At 39.2% G+C, this 13936-nt stretch overlaps 1 protein-coding gene across 2 annotated transcripts in view; it reads left to right on the top strand.

Moving 5' to 3' along the window:
* KIF4A (kinesin family member 4A) overlaps window positions 1–13936 on the top strand; it is a 126680-nt gene that overhangs the window by 56120 nt on the left and 56624 nt on the right. For both annotated transcript variants that reach the window (XM_087813556.1, XM_087813555.1), the window contains exons 12-15: window positions 2652–2784; window positions 4434–4492; window positions 4607–4712; window positions 13382–13438. In XM_087813556.1, coding sequence (XP_087669682.1) covers window positions 2652–2784; window positions 4434–4492; window positions 4607–4712; window positions 13382–13438 — 355 coding nt within the window. The remainder of the gene's footprint in view (window positions 1–2651; window positions 2785–4433; window positions 4493–4606; window positions 4713–13381; window positions 13439–13936) is intronic.

The raw sequence follows: 13936 nt of genomic DNA, 5'->3' as shown, positions 1-13936 counted from the left end.
ATGTTTTCTTCTAGTCCTTATGTTGGTTTTATGTTTTACTTTTCATTTGGAGTTTATTATTGTGTATGGTGTGAGTCTGTTTTCTTTTACTATCTTGATTTTCAGTAACTCTTAACCTTTTTTCCTGATTATAAAAGTGATGCATTGCTTCTTGTGGGAAATTTAGAAAAGTATAGAAATTAAATCTTAAAATTACCATAATTTCATCACCTAGAGATGACCACCTTTGTCTTTGTAATTCTTCCCTTTGGGCAATTTAATCTTGGTTTCCTTGATAATATTATAAGGGTGTTGGATAAAGAAACTGAGGAAAGCTGGGATCTCCTAAAAGATCTCTTAAAGATTTATTCTAATAATAGACCAATTCAATTGGTTTAGAAGCAATTGACCAATCTTTCTTCTGAAATTAACATGATATTTAAATATCATTACTTTGGAGCTTGTCAGCTTTCATGAACAATGCATGGAAGTTTTCAGTTTAATAATAGTAAGGAAAGAAGGAAATATCAGAGCAATCTAAAATAACACTAAATTTACTGATAGTTTAATTTTATAATGCACATTTTAATTGAACTTTCCTTCATAAGACTTCGTAAATTCTCAACCGTGTAATAGGAGACTTTATGGTGTGAACTTGTTATTAACTTTTTGATAAAGATGTTCCATAAGAATTCATGGAGGTCTTGTGCTGACGGGTGTGGCTCAGTTGTTTGGAGCATCGTCCTGTGCACCAAAAAGTTTGCGGGTTTGATTCCCGGTCAGGGCATATACCTAGGTTGTGGGTTCAATTCCAGGTCAGGTTGTATTCGGGAGGCAACCAATCAATGTTTCTCACATTGATGTGTGTCTCTCCCTCCCCCTCCCCCTCCCCCTCCCTCTGCCTCTCCCCCCCTCTCTTTCTGCTTCTCTCTCCCTCCCTCCTTCCCTTCCTCCCTCCCTTTCTCTCTTCCTCTCTCTCTAAAAATCAATAAAAATGTCCTCAAGTGAAGGAAAAAAAAAAGGAAGCATTCATGGAGGTCTTAACCTGGGTGAGAGGGCATCTGTTTCTATAATCTTTTTTTATCCTTTATTGAGATTGAGAACAGCTCCTTCCCTGTCCTTTTTTTCTCTTTATTATAGCCTTGATAGCTATTAATTTTTCCCTTCAGTCTCCTTAAGATCAAATCTTCATATTTCTTCTGGTCTTTTTTTCACCAGTCCAATTTTGTGTTTTGAACAGTTAATCCCAGTGGATTATTAAAAATAAGCAAACCAATATATATATATATACTGTTTTAAAATATATATCTTTATTAATTTTAGAGAGAGGGAGGGAGAGATAGAAGCATCAATGATGAGCGTCATTGATCGGCTGCCTCCTGCATGTCCCCCACTGGGGATCTGCCCGCAACCTGGGCATGTGCCCTGACCAGGAATCAAACTTCGATTTCCTGGATCATAGGTCGATGCTCAACCGCTGAGCCATGCCAGCCGGGCCAAAACTATACTTCTTAATGGTCTGCTTCATTAGTCTGGGACCACTATCAGGTAATCTACATAAATTCCAAAGGTTCTTATTTATATGTATCCTTTAAATTATTTGTGTCCCTTCTGCTCCTATTTGAAATGGAAACTATTGTTTTGTTTCCTCCACCCACTCTAAGCAATTTAAAACTGATAGACAAATGAACAAAAAGGCTATGAGTCATCAGTTTCAAGCAAGACAAGCGCTTAGAAGGGAGCACTTATTTGTGGAGAATTGTGAAATGTGCTCTTAGTGACCACTGTTCATCATTTCAGCTTTCTGACTTAAATGCTATTGGGACTAAACTATACACTAGGTAATTGACTTACATTTATGAGGTTATACCCTACCTCCTCTGTACTTTTTCCTTCCCTACTTCCCTAATCTTTAATGAGAGATTCAGAGTGGGAACAAGGAGAGAACATGTCTTAGCTACACTTAGCCTTCACTTCTTACCTATGTGGCACAAACAGAAAGATCCTAAACCAAGAGCCAAGGATAGAGGTTAGGTGTTCTGTTGCAACCATGTCTGACCCTGAATCATTACCATCCTCCAAATAATGATTTCACTTATATGTGGAATCTAATGAACAAATTAAACTAACAAAGTGGAGACAGACTTGTGGATGCAGAGAACAGACTGACAGATGTCAGAGGGGAGGAGGGTTTGGGACTGGGTGAAAAATGTGAAGGGATTAAGCAAAGAAAAAACAAACTCATAGGTACAGACAACAGTATGGTGATTACCAGAGGGAAAGGGGCGTGGGTAAGGTAGAAAAGGGTAAAGGGATAAATGGTGATGGGAGGAGACTCCACTTGGGGTGGTGAACACACAATACAAAATACAGATGATGTATTATAGAATTGTACTCCTGAAACCTATATAATTTTATTAATGTCACCTCAATAAACTCAATAAATTAAAAAATAAAGATAATAATAAAGTATTTCAGGCATATGTTTCTTATTCATACAATATACTACCTGACTGAGAGAATAGATTGGAATAGACACACCTTTTCCAGACTTTTGGGGGTAATTTTAAACCAACTGCCCCACCCCAAAGGCCTACGGGATACAGTTGTACCACCTTTGATACAGGTGTTATCAATCATGTATTTTTCTAATGTTACTTTCTTTGTTTTAGTGTGGAACCATCAGAGAATCTACAGTCTTTGATGGAGAAGAATCAGTCCCTGGTAGAGGAGAATGAAAAATTAAGTCGTGGTCTGAGTGAGGCAGTTGGTCAGACAACCCAGCTGTTGGAGAGGATCATTTTGGTGAGGCCCCAAGATTAAACTACTAGTAATCTGGACATTTACTAGCTTTAGTTTCTGAAATATTTAACATGCTTCTCATTATAAGAAACCAGTTATGTGGAAAGAAATGGATAGTATTACCATATCCTCCATAGAGCCCCTCTAAGGCTTATATTCAAGCATACAGAAAAGTTAAAAGAATTGTACAGTGAACACCTATATATCCACCACAAAAAATCTACATGAATATTTTAAAGTAGATTTGTTCTAAAATACCAGAGAGTAAAGAACCAGGTCCCTCTGTCACCTTAAGTCCTTCCTAGTCTCTATCCATAATACCAAGTAACTGTTCCCTCAATAAGATTTTAGTTCCTCTCTATCACTTTCCCTAGCATTGTCACATTTCATATCCCATCCTAACAGTTATCGTGGTGAGGTAGAATAGGAAATTAATTTTAATTCCTTTCACATGTGGTTAATTTCCAACAAGTTCTGTACCCTACTATCTGTCTGATAGTAACCTCCTGGATCAGTGCATGCTGGCTCTGTCAATAACGTTTTTCTACTAGTCTAAATACAGCTCAGTCTTTGATAGCACAATTATTGCCAGAAGCAAAAATGATTTTCCACCAAAATGTAATTGAACATCTGTAATTTATACATCTTCATGCATCAGTGTGCTCTCTTTTCATGGAAGGGTAAGCTGCTTAAAGATTTCTTTGAGGAGGGCCAAATCCTAAGTCCATTGTACTGTCCATTATTAGCAGAAGAGTTAGAATGGGATCTAGGGGATTTTTATATAGTTTTCTGTCTCCATGCTGCATTTTATGCCTTTGAAGTAATTCTAGAAGATGTGTCTCACATGATTGTGAGTGTGGCAGATGTAACAGACAGTACTTGTTATTCTAACCACATACCATCTGACCTTTATAAGGTTGTTACAGTGGCTGCTTGATAGGCTTGTGGTTTGATGTTCTATCTGAACTTCATAACAAGCACACATTTTTGTCCTATATAAACTGTTCTTCCCAAATCTGTTGCAGCATCTAACATGTTACAAATACTGTGATTGGAATAAAATGGAAATAATCGGTCACCCTTCCCAAAACGTAGCTGCCTCTGCCATTTCTTCTTTGCCATCATTCTTGTGCTTCACCCTTTTTCTTTCTTTTGCTAAAATTAGTCTACCATATCTGATAGTGTAATGTGCAAAAACTCAGTTCATATGCAGTGTGAGGCCCTTTTATGTTTTAAAATGCCCTTCTGCTGGGACTAGAGAGCAGTATAGTGTAGGAGACAGTTTTAAGTAAGTGGTTTTTTGCAAACAGCAGGGGGTAGCATGCCAGGAACTATTGCTTTCTCCCCCGGTTGCAAAGTTCTCTATGGAATTGAGGCTTCACACTCTACCCCATAGTCTGAGCTTCATGGCAAGCAAAAGACCCAGCTGCTTGGATGATATTTTTAGTACTTCATGTTGACTGAAGGGCTAATTTCCATGACTGTTAAAAAACACATTTCTCACAAAATAACCAAAGACCACTGAATACTCTATTACAGCAAAGGAGTCAGCCTCTCTACCTAGGTTTTAATCCATAAAAGTAGGAGAGAAGGCATAATTAAATGAGGCTGTCAGGTACTGCCACTGATGATCTCCTGGGTTTTTGTTGCAGACAGAGCAAACGAATGAAAAAATTAATGCCAAACTAGAAGAGCTCAAGCAGCATGCAGCGTAAGTTTCCTACCATATATTTGTTACTGACCTTATACCACGTAATATGTAATCATAGATGCTCTGGCCTTTGCAGTGTGGTTAACTCTTGGGTTCCTTTGCTTGAATTTTCAGCTGTAAAGTGGATCTTCAAAAGCTAGTGGGGAGTTTGGAAGACCAGGAATTAAAAGAAAATATAGAGAAAATTTGTAACCTGCAGCAACTGATTACCCAGATACCGGTAAGCCAAGCAGGGACAATGTAAATAGGCACATTGCTTTCATTTGTTTCTCTTTATTTCTTTTATTATTTAATTCAGTAGATGTACAATATAATATTGGTTTCAGGTGTACAACCCAGTGATTAGACATTTATAGAACTTACAAAATGATCACCCTGATAAATCTAGTACCCATCTAACACCATACATTATTATTATAATATTCTTGACTATATTCCCTAATGCTATATTTCATATCCCCGTGACTATTCTGTTATTACCAGTTTGTACTTAATCCCTTCACCTTTTTCACCCATCCCCCCAAACCCCCTCCCGTGTGGCTATCGTCAAAATGTTCTCTGTATCTATGAGTCTGTTTCTCTTCTGATTGTTTATTTATTTTCTTTTTAGATTACACATATAAGTGAAATCATATGGCATTTGTCTTTCTGTGTCTTACTTATTTCACTTAGCACAATACTCTCTAGGTTCATTCATGTTGCAGATGGCAAGATTTCATTGTTTTTAACGGCTGAGTCATATTCCATTGTATATATGCACCACCACTTCTTTATCCACTTATCCATTGATAGACACTTAGGTTGCTTGCATATCTTGGCTTTTGTAAATAATGCTGAAACAAACATATGAATGCATATGTCTTTTTTATTTAGTGTTTTGGTGTCTTTAGATAAATGCACAGAAGTAGAATTGCTGGGTCCTTCATTGTCTCTTTGCTTTAAAGTCTATTTTGTCTGGTATAAGTATTGCTTCCCCAGTTGTTTTTTTGTTTGTTCCCATTTTCATGAAATATCTTTTTCCATCCCGTTATTTTCAGTCTATGTGTGTCTTTCGATCTGAAGTGAGTCTCTTGTAGACAGCATATGCAAAGGTCTTGTTTTGTTATCCATTCCGCCACCCTGTGTCTTTTGATTGGAGCATTTAATCCATTTGCATTTAAAGTAATTGTTGGTACTTATGTATTTATTGCCATTTTATTCATATATTTTATCTTTTTTCTTCTTCCTAAAGAAGTACCTTTAACATTTCTGTAACACTGGTTTGGTGGTGATGAACTCCTTTAGCTTTTTCTTGTATAGTAAGCTCTTTATCTGTCCTTTGATTCTAAATGATAGCTTTGCAGGTTGTAGGTTCTTGCTTTACATACCTTTGAATATTTATTGCCACTCCCTTCTGTCCTACAAAGTCTCTCTTGAGAAATCAGCTGACAGTCTTATGGGAGCTTGCTTGTAGGTAACTAACTGCTTTTCTCTTACTGCTTTTAAGATTCTTTGTCTTTAACCTTTGGCATTTTAATTATGATGTATCTTGGTATGGGCCTCTTTGGGTTCGTCTTTTTGGGGACTGTCTATGCTTCCAGGTTTAGTGTGTCTTTCCTTCACCAGGTTAGGAAAGTTTCCTGTTGTTATTTTTTCACGTAGGTTTTTAATTCCATGCTCTCTCTCTTCTCCTTCTGGCTTCCCCATGACGTGAATATTGGTACGCTTGAAGTTGTTCCAGAGGCTCTTTAAACTATCCACATTTTTTGGATTCTTTTTTTCTTTTTGCTGTTCTAATTGGGTGTTTTCTGCTCTCAACAAAACAGGAATGTGCACATAGCCTACACTGGGGGCACACCTGAAGCACCTTACTTGGGTGACAGGGAATGCTGCACCACTGGGCCCTATAGGACACCTACTATATTAGGCTACTCTACTTAGCCCTGGAGATGTAGCAGCTCTAGCTAATACATAGAAACAAACACCGGGAGGCAGCCAAAAAGAAACGTCCCAAATGAAAGAACAGAAGAGAACTCCAGAAAAAGAACAAAATAAAATGGATGAGTAATATACCAGATGCAGAGTTCAAAATATTGGTTTTAAGGATGCTAATGAACTTAAGGGAAGACTAGATAAACTTAGTGAGAAGAACCTCAAAAGAAAGATAGAAAATATAAAAATGGAAATAGGAAACAAAAAAGAACCCGTCAGAAATAAAGAATACATTAACCAAAATGAATAATGTATTACAGGGAATCAACAGTGGAGTAGATGAAGCAGAGAATCAAATCAGAGATTTGGAAGATAAGGACCTTGATTGCTGTTGGCATCTCAATAGGAGGAATTTACCCCCAGGCCAATTGGCTGCAAGGACTGTCCCACACTATAGCAGAGGAGCTGCTGTGCAGGGGCAAACCCTATGTACAGGACTCACTTAGCAGGGCTCTTGGTCCTGATGAGTCCATCTCTTGAGTGTGTCATTTGTGGAGATAATTGGCTGGTGCTCCAGTGATGTCTGAGGTTTTACACTGGGTGCATTGGCTCTGAGGCCTCCTAGGAGATGCAAGCCAAGATCAGCTGCCACCTGTGTTCTGCCTGGGGTCACCTGGCATGAGCTACAGAACAGTCTTCAGATGACTGCTACTTGTGCTGGGTTTGGAGATGTCTAGTAGAGGCCACGGTGTGAACCGAGTCCGGCTGCAACTAGTGTCGGGCCTCAGGCCACTTAGTGAGAGGTAGGTGCACACTGAGGGCAGATACTGCTTGTTTGGGGTTTGTGGTCCTTTGAGAGATTTTAGAAAAGTCCTCAGCCTGAGCCAAGACAGGGCATTTGTATGGAAAAGCCACTGGAAACGGCTTTGTTGGGCCTGCAGGTTGTATGGGATAGGGTCTCAGAGAGTCAACAGGGCTAGGCAAACATGTTAGCTAGGTTGAAGAAGACTCAGATATGGCACCCACCTGCCAGCTTTGTGTGGGGAGGTCTCAGGAAGGTTATGATGGCCTCTGCCTGCACTTCTGTCTGGGAGAAAGCTGCCCCTCCAGTCCTCACTGGACAACTCACTTCCTGGTGCCTTTTGAGCTGCTACATCAGTGCTGGAACTCAGAGAGAGTGAGGTCGAGTAAGTCTGTGCTCGTACCCTTTAAGAGGAATTGCCTGGGACTCCAGCAGCCCTCTGTCTCACTCATCCACAATTCCCACAGGTTTTCACAGCCAGAAGTTATGGGGACTATTCTTCCTGGCACTGGGACCCTGGTCTGAAGGGTCTGGAGCCCCTAGCTCCTCAGGTGGAACCTTGACATCTGAGATATCCTTCCCAATTTTTATCCACCACATGTAGGTGTGGGACCAACCTCTTTTGCATCTCCACCCCTCCTACCAGTCTGGAAGTGGCTTCTGTATATCCTTAGTTATAGGACTTCTGTTTAGCTAGACTTCAGGTGGTTCTCACTGATAGCTTAGTTGTAATTTTTATGTGGTTATGGGAGGATGTCAGTACCAAATTTACCTACATCGCCATCTTGACCAGAAGTCCTCATTTGTTTCTCTTGTTGCATATAAACATGTCTATTAACTGTGCCTTTTGCTGAAACAACTAGATTCTGAGCTGTTTGAGGACAGATATTATGGATCATTGGATATGATCTGAATATGAATTTGTTAAATTAAACTCCCTTAGATTACATATGCAATGATACATTAGTATTTCAACGTTCTAATCAAATAATGGAAGCAACAACATACAGGGTGAGGCAAAAGTAAGTTTACAGTTGTGAGTATGTGAAACACAGAGTTTACTCTTGTATTATTTATTATTTTATTATTTTCCTATGAAAACTATAAACCTACTTTTGCACATACCCCCATATATATGCAGTACAAAATTGCCAGGTAGCATGAGCAGCAGTCATTGATTTGCTGTCCTTTCAGTGCAGGCTAACTTAGTAAGAGGCCTTGGACCATACTCTGATCTTAAATAAGCTGGCTTCTGACAAATAGCTTAGAACAACCAGGGAATACTATAGCTCTTTTTTATAAGCAGTCATAAATTAGTTTGAATCATCATTCTGCTATAGGTTCCCATTTTCTTATTTTTAGAACTATTATAGTAGTTGTGGGTAGGTTTTGGGGGTTTTTTGTTGTGTGTGTTTTTTGCGGGGGGGGGGGGTGTTATTTGTTGGTTTTCCCCAAAAGAAAAATTCTTACAATTCTTCCACCCTAAAACCCTCTTTTTATTTATAGTGTTCCTTCTCTTAGTCCTTAGGTATGTGTACTTTTTAAAAATTGAAATCATATTCTATTAAGGGGTCATGGTTGGTTAAGGGGTTATGGTTGGCTTTGTTCCATCTGTACCCTCTTATTTATCATTCTAAAGTAGTAATGTGTATGTAAATGTCTGGTGTTAATTCCTAGCTCTTGGGCAGAGGTTTTAATTTTATCAGAATAGTGATTCTCCACCCCAGGTTTTGCCCAGTGTTGTCTAGAGTTGTCAGAAGGATATTACAAAATCATCCACAGCTATATTTTACTCTAAAGCTTCACTGGGAAAAAATACCATATAGTATCAAGAGGGAAAGGGTTAGGGTGGCCTGTTCCAAGAAATTAAATGACTAGACTCCCAAAAGGCTAGAAAGCAGTCTTTCAGAATAAGTGGTACTGTACAAAACTATCAGGAACTGTTCAGAATGACAGTTCATTTATCCAACAAACAGGCCACAGTAATTAAAAACCTGGGCTCCAGAGCCACTCAGACCCTGGTTTAAAATTTTGCCATTCACTAGTTGCGTACCCTTGCTAAGTATGTATTAATAACAAAAGAAAATAATTTAAGTGACTCAAATAGAGGTTAAAGGCATTATTCAGCTGATACACTCAGGGAGTGCCTACCATATTCCAGCCCTGCTTTGACTCTGGTAGTTACCTGGAGTTGGGCTCAGGTAGCAGTTTTTGTTGTTAATCGCTATGAAACCTTTGGGTGAAGGCTATTACAGTTCTCATGGCTCATGCTCAAGAACATCAGTACAATCCCATTCTGATAACTGTTCAATTATTTTCAACAATTATTCTCGCAAGCCTTGTGGTTTGTCAGTTGGGCAAGATTCACAGATGTGGGAGGTGGCACAGAAGGTAGAAAGGAAAAGGAGGCAAGGGAAAACTAGGAAGCTTCTCTTGTGTGTTTTAATCCTTTTACATTAGCAATATGAGCAAAGTGTGTTAGGAGCACAAAGGAAGGGGTGATTATCTACCTAGAAAATTCAGGAAGGCAGCACAGAAGAAACTGGTCCTTAAAAATGAATAAGAGGTTGCCAAACACACAGAGGGGAAAGGGCAATCTATAGAGAGGAAAAGGTATATGCAAAAGCAAAGGGGTATAAAAGTTTAGAACATGGTAAGAACTTCAGTATGACTGAAGTATAGAGTACATTCCAAAGAATGACCATCACAAGGCTAAATTTCACCGTCTATAATTCCACTTAACTATAGCTGGAACATCTAATATGTGAAAACCTGAGCTGCCTCAGAATTAAAATAACCTAGGCTTCAGAACCCTACTGGAGCCAAAGCTTATAAGATCAGAAAAGAGTGATCCAGGGCACCTTTGTTTATGGCCACACCACCTCATCTCTGGGTTTTGAGTCACATGGGAAAGATGAAAAAGGAAACCCATGAAACCAGGTTAAGAAGAGAAGGCATATCCTCAGTGACGATCTGGCAATATGACTGGTGCCTGGCATGCCTATAGAGCAGGGATGGGGAACCTTTTTTCTGCCAAGGGCCATTTGGATATTTATAACATTATTTGTGGGCCATACAAAATTATCAACTTAAAAATTTGCTATGAAAAAAGCTCCTAGATTTATTGAATTTCGAGTCCTGCTTGTGGTTGCCTTGGCAGGGCCATACCAAATGACTTTGCAGGTGGTACCCCAGATGTTCCCCACCCTTGCTATAAAGGAAGTTGCTAGTAGTGGTGGCTGGCTGAGAGGAACTGTGTAGAGTTGCTGTGTCTGCCACTAAAATTCACTTGGTACACGCAGGAGGAGGATGCTAAAGGTTGCCACAAGCTGACCAAGTCCCTGGCTCCCATCCATTGTCACAGTTAAGCAGAATAAACCCTTTTACCCATGGATCCTTCTGAACTCTTGAATCAGAGTTCTCCATATCTATTGTTTGGAGACTTTCCCAAAGACACACACACACACACACACATATATATATTAAATATACAACAATGTGTCCTTTGGATTTTATTAAGACTTACTACAGTGAAAGCAAAATGCTTCAAATGTAAGTGCTTGTGCCCTTCATTCTGAATTAAAACTTTTTATTGTAAGTAATGGGTGAACACCCCATTTTCAGTTATAAAGGCAGTCATTGTTCTCAGATCTGTTTCCTTCAGCTTTAAGGGCTAAACTGCACCATTTATTCCTTTAAAATATAGTTCAAGTAAACCTCCTTTTTGCGGTTACCCATGAGCAAATTCATGCATTCCTTTCAACAAAATCAATTTTTTTTTTGTTTTTATCCCCTACCTCAAGACTAGTTCCATAAAAAGCATTTTGCATGCTCAGTAACGGTATTGCCTACAGCCTACAAGCACAGATTTCATTTTGGTGGGTATTGCTGGTTACTGTATCTCAGTGAAGCCTACCCTTGTTCCCCTGATCATCACCTTCAGCAAATCATGTCTTTTTCCCTCACAAAAGGTTCTCAGTTGTATCCTTAGAATGAGGGAGAAAGGCTGTTAGAGCGAAATAAATTTTATTGTTACATATTTACATTTAGTATTGTGAAGGCAGAAACCTGCCATGTTCATGTAGAATGTGTCACCAAAGCTTAAACCTTAGCATTGTGAAATTTCATTGGGCCACAAGGTAAACCCATAGTAACAACATGTCATCTTTAAGGCTTAACCCATCTACTTAGATTCCTGACCCTCTGGAAGGTACCAGAAAAAGTCTCCAAAAGTCAGTGCTATAGGCTCTACTAATCTAGACTAGGTCTATAACTAGTCCTTATACTGAAACTTAAAACATGGGAGAGAGGAAGGGTAACTATTAACCTATAATATATTGAAGTGCTCTGTTTTGTTTTGTTTTAAAGAAAGATTTAGTATGTCTTGCTCTTAAAGAATCACCAGTATTGTAAATCATGATGAGACAGGATGTGGAAACACTGGCGCTTCCTTTGAATTCTCTTTGTGTCTCACTAGTTGAGAATTTCTGGGCAGAATAAGGGAAATGCTTTATAAACAGCACTTACTAAGGGCCATTTCAGTCCTCACCTTAAAGGTACTGAGATTTAAGTTCCAACAACAATGTAATGTTTCACTGGGCTGGCACAGAGACTCCTTATGCTAACCCTAAATTCTTCTTTCCTTGCTGTTGAGCCAATAGCTCTTTCACCTATGACCTCTTTAATCATGTGACTTCCTGGAAATAATCCTTTCTTCCCGGAGCTTTGCAGGATCACTTAAACAGAAGTGGTAATCCTTATGTTATAATGCCAAATAAAGCCTGAATTTCACCAGGAGAACTGAGCTTGCTCATGTGATAGCCTATAAACAAATTAATCCAAATAAGTGGTTTTAGATTTCCCTTTTAAGTGGTGTTCAATGCCCCCAAAAGGAATTTGCTCTTCTCTGGGAGAGAATTGGTGCCTGCCCTTTCCCTCCACTACCTGGAGAAGCTGCATATGATCCGTTCTAATATATGAGGGACAGAGGCTGCAGTATATTTGTCTGACTTCATGGGCACATTTTTCTAGGGTATCTACCATGGCATTTATTTCCTTGTAGGGTAGGGTCTTGCTACCTTGACTATAAAATAAAAATCAAAATAACTCTTTATTCACTTTTCTGCTACATTGCCTTAATTTGATATGTCTGTTCCTAGGATGGTGTGTCCAGGAGGACTGGTTAGACCTGTATATTATAAAGTAGATTTAGTGGTAAAAACATAAAAAGATGCTCGACCAGAGTGGCTTAGTTGGTTGAGCATCATCCTGTGCACTGAAAGGTTGCTGGTTTGATTCCCAGTCAGGGCACATGCCTGGGTTGTGGGTTCAATCCCCAGTTAGGGAGTGTAGGGAAGGCAACCAATCAATGTTTCTCTTTCACATCACTGCCTCTCTCTCTTGCTCTCACTCTCACTCCCTTTCGCTCCCTCTAAGCATGTCCTTGGGTGAGGATTAAAAAAAAATTTTTTTAACATGAAAAGAGTGGCATCTGTAAGTAACTTAAACTTTGGCCCGTTGGAGTGGTTAAGTGTTTCACTCTGGGCCAGTGACCTCTAGCCAAGCAAGAGAGATGCAATAAGTACAGGGTGGGGCAAAGTAGTTTTACAGTTGTTTGTATGGAAAATAATGCAATAATTAATAATAATATAAGAATAAACTTTTGTGCACTCACAACTGTGAACCTACTTTTGCCCCCACCCTGTATGTATGTTGCCACATTACCCTGTTTTTTCCAAAGACTGCACAATCGACCTTTATAAAGACGACAATCTTGCCCAGCTGGCGTGGCTCAGTGGTTGAGCATTGACCTAGGATCCAGGAGATCTCGGTTTGATTCCCGGTCAGGGCACATGCCCAGATTGCGGACTCAATCCTCAGTGGGGGGTGCACAGGAGGCAGCCAATCAATGACTCTCTCTCATCATTGATTTTTCTATCTCTCTCTCCCTCTCCCTTTCTCTCTCTGAAATCAATAAAGATATATTTTTTTAAAAATCTCTTGAGAAGTGGGAAATGAAAACATGTGGCTGTTAGAGTATATGTGACTACAGAAGGATTCAGTACCTTAAGTGGTCTCTGTGTACACTTGAAAAAATTAAATAACCAGTATAAAATACTCTAGTAAGCTTCACTTCAGAATCTTTTTCTAAACTGAAACATCATTTGTCATTGCAGGATGATACTGTTGCTTGCATGGCTGCAGCCATTGATACTGGAGTTGATCCGGAAGCTGTAAGTAATCAGCCCCTTTGTGTAGAACCAGGAGCTTTAACTGTGCCATTGCCTATAATTTATCACTCAGCTGAGGAAGAGAATCCCTGAAATTATGGCAAGGTCAGAAAAGCATAAGAGAAGAAATGGAAGAGAACTTTTTTTCTCAGCATACTTTTCTATGTATGGGATGGTTAGAAGCTAATAGAACCAAGGAAAATATTTTGAGTACTCAATAGATAAAATATATTCAATGTTGGCTAAGGGTAATAGAGCAAAGTCAAAATGAAAGGCTGGACAATGGTTTGCTTGAGAAAGCTTTTTCTCCTTAAAGCCAATATATATCAGTTTTCATATTCTGAAAGAAGAAAGGTAGAAGATAAATCAGGTACCAGAGGTCAGCTTTTTAAGAATAAATGAAGCCTCTTCTACATTTCCTCCATTCCTAAGATGGCATTTCCATAGCCCTCTCTCCTCTAAGGACCCTCAGAATGAGGTAAATGTGAGAAATGTTGGCAT

The sequence above is a fragment of the Miniopterus natalensis genome, chromosome X (genome assembly GCF_054644295.1).
Source record: "Miniopterus natalensis isolate mMinNat1 chromosome X, mMinNat1.hap1, whole genome shotgun sequence".
Taxonomy (NCBI): Eukaryota; Metazoa; Chordata; class Mammalia; order Chiroptera; family Miniopteridae; genus Miniopterus; species Miniopterus natalensis.
The sequence above is the reverse complement of the archived record's forward strand: the minus strand, read 5'-3'. Positions and strand labels throughout refer to the sequence as shown.